Raw genomic sequence first — 19,518 nt, forward strand, 5'->3', positions numbered from 1 at the left:
ATACTACATTTATAAAAGACAAAAGTAGATATACAATAGATGGATGGATGGATAGATAGATAGGCAGACAGACAGGCAGAATAAACTCCAAAAGTTTGATAACATACTTTGTGGGGAAACATCACTCTCATACATTGCTGGTGGGAATGCAAAGCGGCTTTTGGAAATATCTACCAAAATTATGTATGCATTTATTCTCTAACTAAGCAATCTCACTTCTAGAAATCTATCTCAAAGATACACTGGCAATAAAACAAACAAAAAACCCTGAATGTGCAAGGCTATTCATTACAGCACTGTTTGTACTAGCGAAAGATTGCAAATACTCATATGTCCGTCATTAGGTTACAGGTTGAATAAACAATAGTACATCTACACAGAGGAGAACTTGGAAGCTGTAAAAAGAAGTGAAGAATATTGCCATATACTACTGTGCTCCAGCATATATTACTAAATAAAGGAGACAAAATGTATATAATATGTTACCAATTTCTTAAGCAGTAGGAGAGAGATTCATTTAACTGAATATATTTTTAAATGAAAGGATGAAGCATGAAATTTTTAAACATGGAAGGGAGGAAATAGGGCAAGGGATCAAGGATAGAAGCTAGTCTTCATTAAATATGCCTTTTAATAGATCTGACTTTGAACCCATGGAAACATGTTACATAATTAACAAAAGTAATAAAACAAAAGCAGTTTCAAAAAATGTGAAACAAAAGAAATCAATAAGCCTGTGTATACCCACACATACAGTGTGATTCAGCTGAGTGTAGACCAGCACATGCATGTGAGGAGATTACTGAGCTGAGAGAGAGAAGGACACGAGAGGGTGAGAGAGAATAGTACTTGGGGCTCGCATTGGGCCATGAATAGTGCCTCTTCAGACCTTCATACTTGCCAAACTGGTAAACCTGGTCATTCATCAGCCATTGCATAGAGAATCCAGAAGGGTCTTGCTGCAGTAATGGGAAATAACCAGCTGTAGCCTAAATGCTGCCCTGGTCCCACATAACAAAGCTCAAAAGTAAAAACCAAAAGTATCAAACTGCTTCCAAGCAACTAAAACAAAGATCCAGGCTATTTATTGGAATACAAAATTATCCAGCACCGAAACAGGGTGAGTTTTAACTCATAATGTCAAAGACATCAAAATAATTAGTATAACTGTACTCTACTTGTTAAATAGAGGAAATATTGAACATGTTAAGCAGAGACAAGAAAGATGTAACAAAAAGACTCAAACCAAACTTCTAGAGTTGAAAACTTAATGTCTGAGATGAAGAATACACTGAATGTTCCAGTCAATTTTGCTATGAATCTCAAACTGCTTATAATGTCTATTTATAATACATACACTGAAAGAGATTAACAGTAGATTAGACATTGCAGAAGAAAAGATTAATAAATTTTAAGACATAGCAAAAGAAACTATCCAAAATGACACACAGAGAGGGAAAAGAAGCCTTAAAAAAAAAAAGAGCATAGCACCAGTAAGCTGTGGGACAACTTCAAATAGCCTACTATATGTGTAATTGCAGTTCCTAAAGTGGAGAACACGTATCCCTACAAAGATTATTTGTTTCCTGTGCTCACTGCATGAATTGGCAATGCAAAGGTGATTCAGAGAATGTCACCAGAGAATGATGCCATCCCTGTCATTCAACTGTTTCTTAGGGCCCAGATGTTTTTCAGGTCCCTGACTTCCAATTGGAAAAGTGAGCCCAGAAGCTCCCCCAGATTCTCAGGCCTTTTCCATTATTGATCTTTTCAGTGAAGTGGATCTGATCCCTAGAAATCTCAATAGTGCAAGACGAAGGAGACTCCCTCTACTCACACTGTTCCCAGGAACTAAGCCCTCCCGGCCATTGCAAAAAGCTGACAAGTCTGACAGGGAAACCAGCAGTTCAGCCTCAAAATTTTCTGGGTAGCAAGTTTCTCTAACAGCAGACTCTTCCTGGGGCCAGAAACCTTCGGGACAGCTGCGAGTGAGGTGCCTGTGACTTTAATGCCAGACCTGAGTCTCCTTGTGACAGTTCTGTGGGGAATGAAGTTATTCAAAATTGCAAGGCTCTAGCATATGACTATACATAGATCTAGATCCATATTCATAACTAACTATCCAGTTACAATGGGGGTCTATGATGCTAAGTGATGATTTCACTAATATGACATTATAAAAAGGAAAAACTATAGGGACAGAAAGTAGACCATGGTTGTGAGGTACAGGGTATGGTGGGAGGAGCTGACTACAAAGGGGGAGCACAGGGAATTTTCAGGGACAGAGAACTGTTCTATAATAATCTTGATTGTGCTGATAATTATATGACTATTTATACTTGTCAACACTGATAGAACTGTTTACTAAAAAGAGTGAATCTTATTGTATACAAATCAAAATTCATAGAACTATATATAAAAAGAGGTGAATTTTGCTGCATGTAAAGTATATACTCCTTATTAAAATAAATGGAAAATAAGTGAATTTATTTTCTTTTATTTTTTGAGACCGAGTTTCACTCTTGTTGCCCAGTCTGGAGTGCAATGGCGTGATCTCAGTTCACTGCAACCTGTCTCCTGGGTTCAAGCGATTCTCCTGTCTCAGCCTCCCTAGTAGCTGGGATTACAGGCATGTGCCACCACGCTCGGCTATTTTTTGTATTTTTAGTAAAGACAGGGTTTCACCATGTTGGTCAGGCTGGCCTCGAACTCCTGACCTCAGGTGATCAACCTGCCTCCGTCTCTCAAAGTGCTGGGATTACAGGTGTGAGCTGCCACTCCCAGCATAAGTAAAGTTTTGAAAGTCAAAAATATTAGGGCCTTAAAACATAAATATATTAATATATTTTATATAATATTTGATTTTTATTAATACTGATTCCAACTCACATTCTGGTAACAAATGTCTCAAACTTTAATGTGTATATGAATTTCCAAATAGTTTAAAATTCAGATTCTGATTCAGGAGGGATGAGGCCAGAGAGTTTGCATTTCTCATGGGTTTCCAGATGATGTCCCTGGTGCCGGTCAGGGACCACATTCTAAGTAGTAAGGCACAGGACACCAGTGGTCTTACTTGATGTATAAAGCTGAGGGCAAGAGGATAATTCATTTAGATAGAGCAGGCCCTTCATGTACATTGCCTTGGCCTCTGTGAGTTAAAGGACCAGTCTTAGTCACAGTGTGCCCCTTGCCTTCCTCAGAGCTGAAAGCTGACGAGCTGTCATTCCACAGGGTCTCCTTTTTGGCCTCTAGTGGGAGCATGGAGCCAGGCCTGGAATTTAATCTGGCTTGAGGTGGTAAAAAAACAAAAAACAAAACAAACAAACAAAAAAGCTTTTTTGAACAGAAACCCTTTCCTGAGAGCAGAAGTTTCAGGAGGACCATGGAGCCACAAAGGCCCACTTATCCACCCGTTCACCCATCCATCCACCTACCTATCCATCAATTCATCTATCCATTCATCACTTATCTATCCATACATGCATAGCAATCTCTCTTCAAATGTACATGGAAATTCCTCAGTCAGAAAAGAAGTCAACACTGACTTCTTGTCATTCTGCCAACATTCCAATGACTCTGAGCAGTACCACCTAATAACTTCTGAGAGCTGGTGTTGTCTGTGCACCATTAGGGGAGTTTCATTTATGGAGTAGTCTCCCTGCAAGAGTGAGAAGTGGCTGTGCCCAGAAGTCAGTTGGAGAATGGCAAATGGCTGGAATTTATATTAAACAACTTCATGGCATTTTTCTCAGAGAATTGGCACTAGCACTTTTTGCATGCTAAAAAGATACTACATGCATGTCTTAACAAACAGCTGCTTCACTTACCAGTGCCCTCAGGTGTAAAACATCACTAACACATGTCAACACCTTCAGATACTTGGCTTGGGGATTTTCAAAGTGAAGCAACCACACATATATTGAGAGTCTAAGTTGTTAACATTTATTGAGCACTTACTATGTGCCATAAACTATTCTTAGTGCATTTCATACATTATCTCAACTCACCCTAACAACAACTCTATGCAAAAATTATTATTAGTCCCACTTCACAGATGAGAAATCTGAGGCCCAAAGAGTGTGGTTAACTTGTCCAAGGATGCATATTAGTCAGTGGCAAGGACGGATATAAATCCCAGAAGCTTGCCCCCTGTATCTTCCCTTCTGACCACTGTGCTAGGGTCTACTCTATGCCTGACATTGCATATATTAATACTTACAAAGCCCCAGGGCCCCCAGTTTAGAGAACTTGGAGAAGGATGGCAGTATGATCACCAGGTGTGTTGCCACCCGACTTCTTCATAGAGGAGATGACAAAGTCATTTGCCTGATATCCTTAAACTGTCACACACTAAGTAAGCCTTCGGGCACTACTTACTGAACTGGAAGTTTCTTTCTTACCTAGATCTTGCCTTTGCTTAGGTAACAATGGGGAAGGCTGTGGAGGGGGCAGGTGTGGTAGGAAATTTAGGAGTTCAGTTTTGGAAATCCTGAGCTTGAGATGCCTAACGGACATACAAGGGAAAATGTCAAAGAGCAGATGAAAATTCACATATTCACTGAAATATTTATGGATATAACATATGATGAATAGGACTTCCTTAAAAGTAACATGTGAGAACAGGTGGAAGTATAGAAAAACAAGATTGGTCATGGGTGATAACTGTTGAACTGGTTGGGTTGATTAGTCTTTAGAAAAATTATACTACTTTGACTACTTTTATATGTGGCTGAAACTTCCTATAATTAAATGTTTAAAAGTTTAGGACACACAATATTTCTTATGTAGGCTACCACCAAAAGTATATAACCTGAAGCTCATAATGAGGAAACAATAGACAAACCCACAGTAAGAGATATCTTACAAAACAACTGGCCTGCACTCTTCAAAAATGTCAGTGTCATGAAAGACAAAGAATGACTGAGGAACCATTCTGAATACACCAAAGAGACATAGCAACTGAGTGTAATTGTGTGATTGTGGCCTGTATCCTGAATCAGAAAAACAATTGCGATAATGGGTATTATTGGGATAATCAATGAAATCTGAATATGGATTTCTATGTTAAATAATAGTATGTACCGATGTGAAATTTCCTAAATTCAGTCATCATACTGTGGTTATATGAGAGAATGTTCTTGTTTTTAGAAGCTACTCATTTAAATATTTAGGGATGAAGAATCATGATGCATGGAATCTATTCTCAAATGGATCAGTAATAATAATAATTTATGTGTATATGTATATATATTATATTGATAGATATAAAGAAAAATTACAAAAATGTGACAAAATGTTAACAACGGGTAAATCTAGATGAAGTCTATACTGGTAAATACAGAAGTGAACATCTTGCTCAGTCATGGCCCCTTCCCAGAGTGGCCCACATGCAATGTCTGATTGACTGGGGTTACAAATGCCCTCTTGTCCCAACTCAGGACAGTTCTGCAGGGCCATCTAGCCCCAGAACTCCCTATGGGATTGGCAGAGGCCTCTAATGACCCATGTCACAGCTTGACTTCTCCCTGACCAGTCTGCTTCCTTCCTCCTCCTTTCGATAGCTGTTGGTCTTCAGAAGATTCCCTCACAAACCTCCTCCTACACATTAATCTCCATCTCTGAGTATGCTTCCTGGGTATCCAGCTGTAGCAATTAATATGACCATTTTACAGATAAAGAAACTGAATCTTAGAAAATCACTTGCCAAAGGTTAGACAGCCATTTGTTAGTGAAGCCAAGACTCAGACACCAAATCTTCTGACCTCCAGCCTCTCCTCCTTTTTCTTTACCTCTCCAAATCATATCCCTCTGTGAAGGCCAAGGTGAAGGCTAAGTCCCTGCTTCTCCCAGAGGCCTCCCAACTTCCTCTTTCTGACCTTAGAGCTCTCATAATCTGTTTGGCTCATGGCCATGCTCCTATTTGGGGACTTTTCTTAACCATCACTTCATATTACATAACCATTATGTTGTCACTTAACGTTTTGCATTTGAAGTTTTGCATTTTCTGTACATTACAATCTCTATGGAGACAAATGTCATTAACTGTTCTTCTTGGCATCCTAATAGTTGCCATCCATATGCTGAGCATGCAGTATATCACTGTGCAGAGAAAATCACTGTGCAGAGAAAGAACAGCAAGATTTCCTCTCTCTGGCTGGCTTCTAAGTCTTTGAAACTGAGAAAACATAACATGCTCAAAGCATACGTAGCTTTGCAGCCTTGATTTCCTTTTTGTCTTTTCTGGAATGGCATAAGGATTCACAATACAAAATATAAAATGATGGCAGGTTATTCCAATAGAGGAGCAATACCATCCATGGGGGAGTAACCCAAACTGCAGTAGCCCACATTAAAAAGGTGAGCCAGAAAGTACTTGGTCAATTACAGCCAAGCAATAAGGAGAAAAACAACACACCAGGAATAAAATCATTAGAATGCATCTTGGCCAATTAATTTGGCAAAATATTTTCATTTTAATTATTTAAAACATTTCATAATATGCTAGGAAATGGGGTATTGTGTACTTTGCAAAAGTAATGAAGTCCTAGATCAAAAATCTGACACCACATTGTTAACTTTAATGGGTAAAATAAGCAAATCACTTTTCTTCTCTTTCAAGACTATCAACTGGGAAATTAGCATCACCTTCTATATTCTCTCCTCCAAGCAAGGAGAGGTGGAGGATGTTTCCCTCTACAGAGGGAAAAATTAATCCATACTCCCTCACTTTCAATTTCTGGGAATCACTTCTTGCCATGGTAATTATGTTATTATATGACCACTCTGGTACAGGTAGGGCTGGAAAACAATAAGTATATAAACATATTAACAGCTTTAGACTTGGAAATAATTTTCAGCATTTTTTTCTCCTTTGCTTTCAAACATTAGCATGGATGAGAATGTGCTGTGCTGCAACAATACTATAAGCGCAAATGAACTGAAAAATAATTCTTGCCAAACTTCCCTAATCATTCAACCAGCACCAATACAGAAAGTGAATTTTAGAGAGAAGTTTCTATGTTGGAACAGCTTAATCCCTGGTATTTTGTTACAGCAGCACAAATGGACTAAGACAGTATCACATGACTGGGTCACACACTTGGTCAATATGCTTTAACACTGCACCTTCCTAGGGGGCAGGCAACATGCTACTTACTCCTTCATGCGTTTCATCTTGGTCCTGGCCATCGCACTGTTGAAAATTGTTGGTCCTGGGGACATGTCTTCAGCCACGCAGGTGATAGTCTTTGTGTCTGAAAATCAATGCACAGCCCTTATTGACTTCATCATCAATCCTGCAACTTCAAGGCGATGTTCAAGGGCAATCAGAAAACAGAAGCTAATCCACCTTTGCCACATGGTAATGCTACATTAATTAGAGATGAATTCAATTATAACATTCACATTAAGAAGATTTATTCCAAATGACAAGATTATTTACAGGTTTAATATGCACAAGGCATTCCAGGACAAAGCAAGTCTCACAAAGGATTGTTTAAACAAAACATCATTATTTAAAAGATGAGCTTTTTATCCCAGAAAACTCAGGGGGAAATGTATCTATAGAAAAGCAAGTGTTCCTGAGGACCCTTTGGCCATTCTCTTTCAGCAGGTGTGGATGTTTGACTAAGTGACTAGGAATTTTTCTAATAAGCTTAGTTTTCCTTTTATCTTAATCTTATACCTGAGCATTAGCTTTTTTGCAATGGAAAGCAAAATGCTGACCAGAGGTCATATCTGCAGCTTTAAACTTCAGCAGAACGGAGCAGAAGGCCAAAGTTGTGTTCAGAGGGTAAGAGTTGGTAATGAAAGTTGAGGTGTAATGAAATCTGCTGAGAGAGCTACAGTTTTTAATGAAACATCCTGAAGGCTCTTATAAAACATGTTGAAACTGAGGGAAAGAAATATTCCATCAACTGAAACACTACTTTCCATTAAAAAGCTAAAACTGGGCTGGGTGCAGTGGCTCATGCTGTAATCCCAGCACTTTGGAAGGCTGAGGTGGGCGGATCACCTGAGGTCAGGAGTTTGGGACCAGCCTGGCCAACATGATGAAACCTCGTCTCTACTAAAAATATAAAAATTAGCTGGGTGTGGTGGCACTTGCCTATAATCCCAGCTACTCTGGAGGCTGAGACAGGAGAATCACTTGAACTTGGGAGGCGGAGGTTGCAATGAGCTAAGATCGCACCACTGCAAGTAAAGAAGCAAAGCGGAGTCCCCATTTTACATATTAGTAAAGCTTCTTCTTCTTCTTCTTTTTTTTTTTTTTTTTTGAGACAGAGTTTCGCTCTTGTTGCCCAGGCTGGAGTGCAATGGTGTGATCTCGGCTCACTGCAACCTCCGCCTCCTGGGTTCAAGTGATTCTCCTGCCTCAGTCTCCTGAGTAGCTGGGATTACAGGCGTGCGCCACCACGCCTGGCTAATTTTGTATTTTTAGTAGAGACAGGTTTTCTGCTGTTGGTCTCTTTTTGGTCAGGCTGGTCTTGAACTCCCGACCTCAGGTGATCTGTCCACCTTGGCCTCCCAAACTGCTGGAATTACAGGCATGAGCCACCACACTCAACCTTTTTATTTTTTTGAGATGGAGTTTTGCTCTTGTTGCCCAGGCTGGAGTGCAATAGTAAGATCTCGGCTCACTGCATCCTCCGCCTCCTGGGTTCAAGTGATTCTCCTGCCTCAGCCTCCCAAGTAGCTGGGATTACAGGCTCCCGCCACCATGCCCAGCTAAATTTTTTCTTTTTAGTAGATACGGGGTTTTGCCATATTGGTCAGGCTGGTCTCAAACTCCTGACCTGAGGTGATCCATCTGCCTCGGCCTCTCAAAGTGCTGGGATTACAGGTGTGAGCCACCCCAACTGGCCCTATTTTTTAAATTTCAAAAGTTAAATGCAAATTCTAATATGTCTCACATACATCCTCCTTTTGCGCTACTTGTTGGGGCATGCATCCCACTTTGAACTTCTTGCTCCTATAGATATAATTGAGATGAATATTCTCCAGCTTAATTCTGTGCCAAAGTCGCTGATCTTTCCTTAGACTAGATCCCTAGTTATGGAAATCCTGGATTAACAGGGACAAACCTTGTAAAGGGCATAATACAAATTAACAATGGTATGTTGCTCATGGTATGTACACCAGTTATGCCTTCATGATAAAGACACAAGTACCAGCGACTGATTGCTTCTATTTCTCTCACTCCTGGAGATTACCCCTTCCACACCTGGAGAGAAAATTTGCCTCAGCCCTCACTGCAACTGGACAGCAGCTTTCTGTCAGCTCCAACCTTCCCACTAGCTCCAGCCAGGACAGATACTTTTCCCTAGGGAAGCTTGGGGAGTGGGCAAGAGGAAGGCATAGGGGTTTATTTCATATTCCTGTTGGTTGCTTTTTACAACAATCTTTCCTAGAACCTAAAAAGTTACTAAAACAACACCAACCATATCATGCCAAGTAACTCACAGGCAGGCTCAAAAATCAGTTCTGCCAAGAATAACAATAAGGTGCTCCTTTCCCATCTTTTCCAGAGCTAGCAAGTTTTGAAGACTTATGCAAATAAAGGTCAAAGCATTTTTCAGGAGAGCTGCAGTTTATTTTAAGCTGGCTACAGTTCCCCTCAATAGGGCACTCAGTGCTGCTAGGAAAGATGCTAAGCCTTAAGCCCAAGGGTAGAAAACAGGGCAAGTATAATTTCAAGCAACAGGGTTGGCAAAGCTTGGTGCTCAGAGCAATTCCTTTTTCAGTGTTTCTTATTGGCCAATTTTCTTTCCCTCTGCCTCCCATCTTCCAACATGAATAGTAGTTGCTTTATGTCAAAGAAAAGGACAATTATTTAACAATCATAATAAAAATAATTGGGGCTAGAATCATAGATGTCATCCAATAGGTGACTGAATCTCAGAGTGTGTTCTAGACCACTGCTTCTCAAACTTGAATGTCATACAAATCATCCAGGGATCTTGTTAAAATAAATGCAGATTCTTCTTTAGTAGGTTTGGGGAGGGCTTGGGATTCTGTGTTTCCATAAGTTCCCAGGTGATGCCAATGCTGCTGGTCCTGCAACCACACTTTGATAAGTAAGGCTCTAGATAGGCCAGCTACATAATTTGTGGGGCCCAGTGCTAAATGACAATGCAGAAATCCTTGTTCAAGAAACAAGAGAAAAGCTGTTTTTTTGGGGGGTCTGTATTTGTCTGTGGACCTGTCATTGTGCTTTTTGTTAGGTATTTAATGTCATTCTCCCTCGGGAACTAGGGCAGATACTCTGCAGGGGAGTGTAGACACTTATAGGGACCTGGCAGTCTTACCTCACCACAACCCTTCCTCACTATTACCTAGGACCCCACTGGGAATGGAGGATTGCAGTAGTTATGGGGTGGGGATTAAGGAGTAGGTGGCAGAGGAACCTTCCCAGATAGATGTCTTAAAGGCAAGACAGCACATGAGCAACGCTTTAAGCCCTGAGCCTGTGTTCCACCGTGTTATCAGCTTTCACTCATAAAACACAAATTCAAAGATAAAATTTTATGAAACCGCAAGTGTGGGCTCCTTCCTGAACCTGGGGCCCTGTGTAACTGCACTGGTCTCACGTCCATGAAGCCCAGGTTCTAGAGCTCTGCTTTCTTAAAGCTCCGCTTTCTGAAAAATAGCTGAATCCTTAATCCCCATGTTAATTTTCTAAAACCAATTTTGGATGGAATGCGCAAGATGGCCAAATAGGAACAGCTCCAGTCAGCAGCTGCCAGTGAGATCAACAGAGAAGGCGGGTGATTTCTCCATTTCCAACTGAGGTACCCAGCTCATCTCATTGGGACTGGTTAGACAGTGGGTGCAGTCCACAGAGGGTGAGCTGAATCAGGGTGGGGCGTCACCTCACCAGGGAGGCTCAAGCCTCCCTTCCCTAGCCAAGGGAAGCCGTGAAGGACTGTGCCGTGAGGAATGGTGCACTCCAGCCCAGATACTATGCTTTACCCACGGTCTTCACAACCCACAGACCAGGAGATTCCCTTGGGTGCCTATGCCACTAGGGCCCTGGGTTTCAAGCACAAAACTGGGTGGCCATTTGAGCAGACACTGAGCTAGCTGCAGGAGTTGTTTTTCATACTCCAGTGGCACGTGGAAGGCCAGGGAGACAAAATCTTTCACTCCCCTGGAAAGCGGGCTGAAGCCAGGGAGCCAAGTGGTCTAGCTCAGTGGATTCCACCCCCGCAGAGCCCAGAAAGCTAAGATCCACCAGCTGGAAATTTGTGCTGCCAGCACAGCAGTCTGAAGTCAACCTGGGATGCTCAAGCTTGGTGGGGGGAGGGACATCTGCCATTACTGAGGCTTGAGTAGGTGGTTTTCCCCTCACAGTGTAAACAAAGCTGCTGGGAAGTTTGAACTGGGCAGAGCCCACCGAAGCTTGGCAAAGCCTCTGTAGCCAGACTGTCTCTCTAGATTCCTCCTCTCTGGACAGGACATCACCGAAAAAAAGGCAGCAGCCCCAGTCAAGGGGATTAAAGATAAAACCCCAATCTCCCTGGAACAGAGCACATGGGGGAAGGGAGGCTGTGGGCACAGCTTCAGCAGACTTAATTTCCCTGCCTGCTGGCTCTGAAGAGAGCAGTGGATCTCCCAACACAGTGTTCGAGCTCTGCCAAGGAACAGACTGCCTCCTTAAGTGGGTCCCTGACCCCCATGCCTCCTGACTGGGAGACACCTCCCAGAAGGGGTCGACAGACAAATACAGGAGAGTTTGGGCTGGCATCTGGTGGGTGCCCTTCTGGGATGAAGCTTCCAGAGGAAGGAACAGGCAGCAATCATTGCTATTCTGCAGCCTCCACTGGTGGTACCCAGGCAAACAGGGTCTGGAGTGGACCTCCAGCAAAATCCAGCAGACCTGCAGCAGAGGGGCCTGGCTGTTAGAATGAAAACTAACAAACAGAAAGGAATAGCATCAACATCAACATCAACAGAAAGGACATCCACTCAGAAACCCCATCTGGTCACCATCAAAGACCAAAGGCAGATAAATCCATGAAGATGAGGAAAAACCAGCACAAAAAGGCTGAACATTCCAAAAATCAGAATGCCTCTTCTCCTCCAGAGGATCACAACTCCTCACCAGCAAGGGAACACAATTGGAGGGAGAATGAGTTTGACAAATTGACAGAAGTAGTCTCCAGAAGGTGGGTAATAACAAACTCCTCTGAGCTAAAAAAGCATGTCCTAACTCAATGCAAGGAAGCTAAGAACGTTGACAAAAGGTTAGATGAATTGCTAACTAGAATAACCAGTTTAGAGAAGAACATAAATGACCTGATGGAGTTGAAAAACACAGCACAAGAACTTCGTGAAGCATACGCAAGTATCAATAGCTGAATTGATCAAGTGGAAGAAAGGATATCAGAGATTGACTATCAACTTAATGAAATAAAGCATGAAGACGAAATTAGAGAAAAAAGAATGAAAAGGAACAAAGCCTCCAAGAAATATGGGACTATGTGAAAAAACCAAACCTATGTTTGATTGGTGTACCTGAAAGTGATGGGGAGAATGGAACCAAGTTGAAAAACACATTTCAGGATATTATCCAGGAGAACTTCCCCAACCTAGCAAGACAGGCCAACTTTCAAATTCAGGAAATACGGAGAACACCACAAAGATACTCCTTGAGAAGAGCACCCCCAAGACACATAACCGTCAGATTCACCAAGGTTGAAATGAAGGAAAAACGGTTAAAGGCAGCCAGAGAGAAAGGTTGGGCTACTCACAAAGGGAAGCCCATCAGACTAACAGTGGATCTCTCGGCAGAAACCCTACAAGCCAGAAGAGAGTGGGGGCCAATATTCAACATTCTTAAAGAAAAGAATGTTCAACCCAGAATTTCATATCCAGCTAAACTAAGCTTCATAAGCGAGGGAGAAATAAAATCCTTTACAGACAAAAAATGTTGAGCGATTTTATCACCACCAGGCCTGCCTTACAAGAGCTCCTGAAGGAAGCACTAAACATAGAAAGGAACAACCGGTACCAGCCACTGCAAAATCATGCCAAATTGTAAAGACCATTGAAACTAGGAAGAAACTGCATCAACTAACGAGCAAAATAACCAGCTAGCATCATAATGACAGGATCAAATTCAAACATAACAATATTAATCTTAAGTGTCAACGGGCTAAATGCCCCAATTAAAAGACACAGACTAGCAAACTGGATAAAGAGTCAAGACTCATCAGTGTGCTGTATTCAGGAGACCCATCTCACATGCAGAGACACACATAGGCTCAAAATAAAGGGATGAAATAATATTTACCAAGCAAACGGAAAGCAAAAATAAGCAGGTGTTGCATTTCTAGTGTCTGATAAAACAGACTTTAAACCAACAAAGATTAAAAGAGACAAAGGTGGGCATGGCACAATGGTAAAGGGATCAATGCAACAAGAACAGCTAACTATCCTAAATGTATATGCACCCAATACAGGAGCACCCAGATTCATAAAGCAAGCCCTTAGAGACCTACAAAGAGACTTAGACTCCCACACAATAATAGTGGGAGACTTTATTAGACAGATCAATGGAACAGAAAATTAACAAGGATATTCAGGACTTGAACTCAGATCTGGACCAGGTAGACCTAATAGACATCTACAGAACTCTCCACCCCAAATCAACAGAATATACATTCTTCTCAGCACCACATTGCACTTATTCTAAAATTGAACACATAATTGGAAGTAAAACACTCCTTTAGCAAGTGCAAAACAATGGAAATCATAACAAACAGTTTCTCAGACCACAGTGCAATCAAATTAGAACTGAGGATTAAGAAACTCACTCAAACCACACAACTACATGGAAACTGAAAAAGCTGCTCCTGAATGACTACTGGCGAAATAACGAAATAGGTGGAAATAAGTAAGTTCTTTGAAACCAATGAGAACAAAGACACAACGTACCAGAATCTCTGGGACACAGCTAAAGCAGTGTTTAGAGGGAAATTTATAGCACGAAATGCCCACAAGCAAAAGCAGGAAAAATCTCAAATTGACACCCTAACATCACAATTAAAGAACTAGAGAAGGAAGAGCAAACAAATTCAAAAGCTAGCAGAAGGCAAGAAATAAGTAAGATCAGAGCAAAACTGAAAGAGTTAGAGACAAGAAAAACCCTTCAAAAAAATCAATGAATCCAGGAGCTGGTTTACTGACAACAAAATAGATATACCGGTAGCCAGACTAATAAAGAAGAAAAGAGAGAAGAATCAAATAGACGCAATAAAAATGATAAAGGGGATATCACCACCAATCCCACAGGAATACAAACTACCATCAGAGAATATTATAAACACCTCTATGCAAATAAACTAGAAAATCTAGAAGAAATGGATAAATTCCTGGACACATACACCCTCCCGTCTAAATCAGGAAGACGTTAAATCCCTGAATAGACTAATAACACATTCTGAAATTGGGGCAGTAATTAATAGCCTACCAACCAAAAAAAGTCCAGGACCAGATGGATTCACAGCTGAATTCTACCAGAGGTACAAAGAGGAGCTGGTACCATTCCTTCTGAAAGTATTCCAAACAACAGAAACAGAAGAATTCCTCCCTGACTCATTTTATAAGGCCAGCATCATCCTGATACCAAAACCTGGTAGAGACACAACAAAAAAAAAAAAGAAAATTTCAGGCCAATATCCCTGATAAACATTGATGCAAAAATCCACAATGAAATACTGGCAAACTGAATCCAGCAGCACATCAAAAAGCTTATCCACTACAATCAAGTCAGCTTCATCCCTGTGATGCAAGGCTGGTTAAACATAGGCAAATCAATAAAAGTAATCCATCACATAAACAGAACCAATGACAAAAACCACGATTATCTCCATAGATACAGAAAAGGCCTTCGACAAAATTCAACACCCCTTCATGCTAAAAACTCTCAATAAACTAAGTATTGATGGAACATATCTCAAAATAATAAGAGCTATTTATGACAAACCCACAGCCAGTATCATACTGAATGGGCAAAAGCTGGAAGCATTCCCTTTGAAAACCGGCACAAGACAAGAATGACCTCTCTCATTACTCCTATTCAACATAGTATTGGAAGTACTGGCCAGGGCAATCAGGCAAGAGAAAGAAATACAAGGTATTCAAATAGGAAGAGAGGAAGTCATATTGTCTCTCTTTGCAGATGACATGAGTCTATATTTAGAAAACCCGGTCTCAGCCCAAAAACTACTTAAGCTGATAAGCAACTTCAGCAAAGTCTCAGGATACAAAATCAATGTACAAAATTCATAAGCATTCCTATATACCAATAATAGACAAATAGCCAAGTCATGAGTAACTCCCATTCAATTGCTACAAACAGAATAAAACACCTAGGAATCCAACTTACAAGGGATGTGAAGGACCTCTTCAAGGAGAACTACAAACCACTGCTCAATGAAATAAGAGAGAACACAAACAAATGGAAAATCATTCCATGCTCATGGATAGGAAGAATCAAGATCATGAAAATGGCCACACTGCCCAAAGAAATTTATAGATTCAATGCTAACCACATCAAGCTACCACTGACTTTCTTCACAGAATTAGAAAAAACTACTTTAAACTTCATATGGAGCCAAAAAAGAGCCTGTATGGCCAAGACAATCCTAATCAAAAAGAACAAAGCTGGAGGCAACATGCTACCTGACTTCAAACTATACTACAAGGCCACAGTAATCAAAACAGCATGCTACTGGTACAAAAACAGAGATCTAGACCAATGGAACAGAATAGAGGCTTCAGAAATAACACCACACATCTACAACCATTTCATCTTTGACAAACCTGACAAAAACAAGAAATGGGGAAAGGATTCCCTATTTAATAAATGCTGCTGGGAAAACTGGCTAGCCATATGTAGAAAGATGAAACTGGATCCCTTCCTTACACCTTATACAAAAATTAATTCAAGATGGATTAAAGACTTAAATGTTAGATCTAAAACCATAAAAACCCTAGAAGAAAATCTAGACAATACCATTCAGGACATAGGAATGGGCAAGGACTTCATGACTAAAACACCAAAAGCAATGGCAACAAAAGTCAAAATTGACAAATGGGATCTAATTAAACTAAGGAGTTTCTGCACAGCAGAAGAAACTATCAGCAGAGTGAACAGACAACCTACAGAATGGGAGAAAATTTTTGCAATCTGTCCATCAGACAAAGGGCCAATATCCAGAATCTAAACTTAATCTATACTAAAGGAACTCAAACAAATTTACAAGAAAAAAGCAAACAACCCCATCACAAAATGGGCGAGGGATATAAATAGACACTTCTCAAAAGAACACATTTATGCCACCAACAAACATATGAAAAAAAGCTCATAATCACTGGTCATTAGAGAAATGCAAATCAAAACTACAATGAGATACCATCTCATGCCAATTAGAATGGTGATCAATAAAAAGTCAGGAGACAACAGATGCTGGAGAGGATGTGGAGAAATAGGAGCACTTTTACACAGTTGGTGGGAGTGTAGATTAGTTCAACCATTGTGGAGGGCAATGTGGTGACTCCTCAAGGATCTAGAACCAGAAATACCATTTGACCCAGCAATCCCATTACTGGATATATACCCAAAGGATTATAAATCATTCTACTATAAAGACACATGCACACGTATATTTATTGCAGCACTGTTCACAATAGCGAAGACTTGGAGCCAACCCAAATGACTATCGATGATAGAATGGATAAAGAAAATGTGGCACATATGGAGGTTCCAAGATGGCCGAATAGGAACAGCTCCAATCTACAGCTCCCAGCATGAGCAATGCAAAAGATGGGTGATTTCTGCATTTCAACTGAGGTACCAGGTTCATCTCACTGGGGCTTGTTGGACAGTGGATGCAGCCCACGGAGTGTGAGCAGAAGCAGGGTGGGGCATCACCTCAACCGGGAAGCACAAGGGGTTGGCGAACTCCCTTTCCTAGCCAAGGGAAGCTGTGACAGATGGTACCTGGAAAATTGGGACACTCCCACCCTAATACTGCGATTCTCCAATGGTCTTAGCAAATGGCACACCAGGAGATTATATCCCGTGCCTGGCTCGGAGGGTCCCATGCCCACAGTGTCTTGCTCACTGCTGGCACAGCAGTCTGAAATCAAACTGCAAGGGGGCAATGAGGCTGGGGGAGGGGCATCCGCCATTGCTGAGGCTTGAGTAGGTAAACAAAGCGACCTGGAAGCTAGAACTGGGTGGAGCCCACTGCAGCTCAAGGAGGCCTGCCTGCCTCTGTAGACTCCACCTCTGGAAGCATGGCATAGCTAAACAAAAGGCAGCAGAAACTTCTGCAGACTTAAATGTCCCTCTCTGACAGCTTTGAAGAGAGCAGTGGTCCTCTGAGCATGGAGTTTGAGATCTGAGAATGGACAGACTGCCTCCTCAACAGGGTCCCTGACCCCTGAGTAGCCTAACTAGGAAACACCTCCCAGTAGGGGTGACTGACACCTCATACAGCTGGGTGTCCCTCTGAGATGAAGCTTCCAGAGCAAGGATCAGGCAGCAACATTTGCCATTCTGCAATATTTGCTGTTCTGCAGCCTCTGCTGGTGATACCCAGGCAAACCATGTGTGGAGTGGACCTCCAGCAAACTCCAACAGACCAGCAGCTGAGGGTCCTGACTGTTAGAAGGAAAACTAACAAACAGAAAGGACATCCACACCAAAACCCCATCTGTATGTTACCATCATCAAAGACCAAAGGTAGATAAAACCACAAAGATGGGGAGAAACCAGAGCAGAAAAGCTGAAAATTCTAAAAATCAGAGTGCCTCTTCTCCTCCAAAGGAATGCAGCTCCTCGCCAGCAACGGAACAAAGCTGGATGGAGAATGACTTTGACGAGTTGAGAGAAGAAGGCTTCAGACGATCGATAATAACAAACATCTCTGAGCTAAACGAGGATGTTCGAACCCATCGCAGAGAAGCTAAAAACCTTGAAAAAGATTAGACGAATGGCTAACTAGAATAAACAGCATAGAAGAGACCTTAAATGACCTGATAGAGCTGAAAACCATGGCATGAGAACTACATGAGGCATGCACAAGCTTCAGTAGCCAATTTGATCAAGTGGAAGAAAGGGTATCAGTGATTGAAGATTAAATGAATGAAATGAAGTGAGAAGTTTAGAGAAAAAAAGTAAAAAGAAATGAACAAAGCCTCCAATAAATATGGGACTGTGTGAAAAGACCAAATCTATGTCTGATTGGTGTACCTGAAAGTGACGGGGAGAATGGAACCAAGTTGGAAAACACTCTGCAGGATATTATCCAGGAGTACTTCCCCAACCTAGCAGGACAGGCCAACATTCAAATTCAGGAAATACAGAGAACATCACAAAGATACTCCTTGAGAAGAGCAACTCCAAGACACATAATTGTCAGATTCACCAAAGTTGAAATCAAGGAAAAAATGTTAAGGGCAGCCAGAGAAAAAGGTCGGGTTACCAACAAAGGGAAGCCCATCAGACTAACAGTGGATTTCTCTGCAGAAACTCTACAAGCCAGAAGAGAGTGGGGGCCAGTATTCAACATTCTTAAAGAAAAGAATGTTCAACCCAGAATTTCATGTCCAGCCAAACTAAGCTTCATAAGTGAAGGAGAAAAAAATCCTTTACAGACAAGCAAATGCTGAGAGATTTTGTCACCACCAGGCCTGCCTTACAAGAGCTCCTGAAGGAAGCACTAAACATGGAAAGGAACAACCAGTACCAGCCACTGCAAAATCATGCCAAATTGTAAAGACCATCAATGCTAGGAAGAAACTGCATCAACTAATGAGCAGAACAACCAGCTAAGATCATAATGACAGGATCAAATTCACACATAACAATATTAACCTTAAATGTAAATGGGTTAAATGCTCCAATTAAAAGACACAGACTGGCAAATTGGATAAAGAGTCAAGACCCATCAGTGTGCTGTATTCAGGAGACCCATCTCACGTGCAGAGACACACATAGGCTCAAAATAAAGGGATGGAGGAAGATCTACCAAGCAAATGGAAAACAAAAAAAAAGGAGAGGTTGCAATCCCAGTCTCTGATGAAACAGACTTTAAACCAACAAAGATCAAAAGAGACACAGAAGGCCATTACATAATGGTAAAGGGATCAATTCAACAAGAAGAGCTAACTATCCTAAATATATATGCACCCAATACAGGAGCACCCAGATTCATAAAGCAAGTCCTTAGAGACCTACAAAGAGACTTAGACTCCCACACAATAATAATGGGAGACTTTAACACCCCACTGTCAACATTAGACAGATCAATGAGACAGAAAGTTAACAAGGATTTCCAGGAATTCAACTCAGCTCTGCACCAAGCAGACCTAATAGACATCTACAGAACTCTCCATCCCAAATCAACAGAATATACATTCTTCTCAGCACCACATCACACTTATTCCAAAATTGACCACATAGTTGGAAGTAAAGCACTCCTCAGCAAATGTAAAAGAACA

At 41.3% G+C, this 19,518-nt stretch overlaps 1 protein-coding gene across 19 annotated transcripts in view; it reads right to left on the reverse strand.

Moving 5' to 3' along the window:
- NEK11 (NIMA related kinase 11) overlaps positions 1 to 19,518 on the reverse strand; it is a 334,192-nt gene that overhangs the window by 73,228 nt on the left and 241,446 nt on the right. For 18 of the 19 annotated variants that reach the window (XM_058433714.1, XM_058433709.1, XM_058433710.1 and 15 more), the window contains one exon: positions 7,160 to 7,256. In XM_058433714.1, the coding sequence (XP_058289697.1) occupies positions 7,160 to 7,256 (97 nt within the window). Of the gene's footprint in view, positions 1 to 6,754; positions 6,802 to 7,159; positions 7,257 to 19,518 lie in introns of those variants that run through there. The other variant, XM_058433723.1, reaches the window with a different exon arrangement.

Source organism: Hylobates moloch, unplaced genomic scaffold, assembly GCF_009828535.3.
Source record: "Hylobates moloch isolate HMO894 unplaced genomic scaffold, HMol_V3 SCAFFOLD_22, whole genome shotgun sequence".
Taxonomy (NCBI): domain Eukaryota; kingdom Metazoa; phylum Chordata; class Mammalia; order Primates; family Hylobatidae; genus Hylobates; species Hylobates moloch.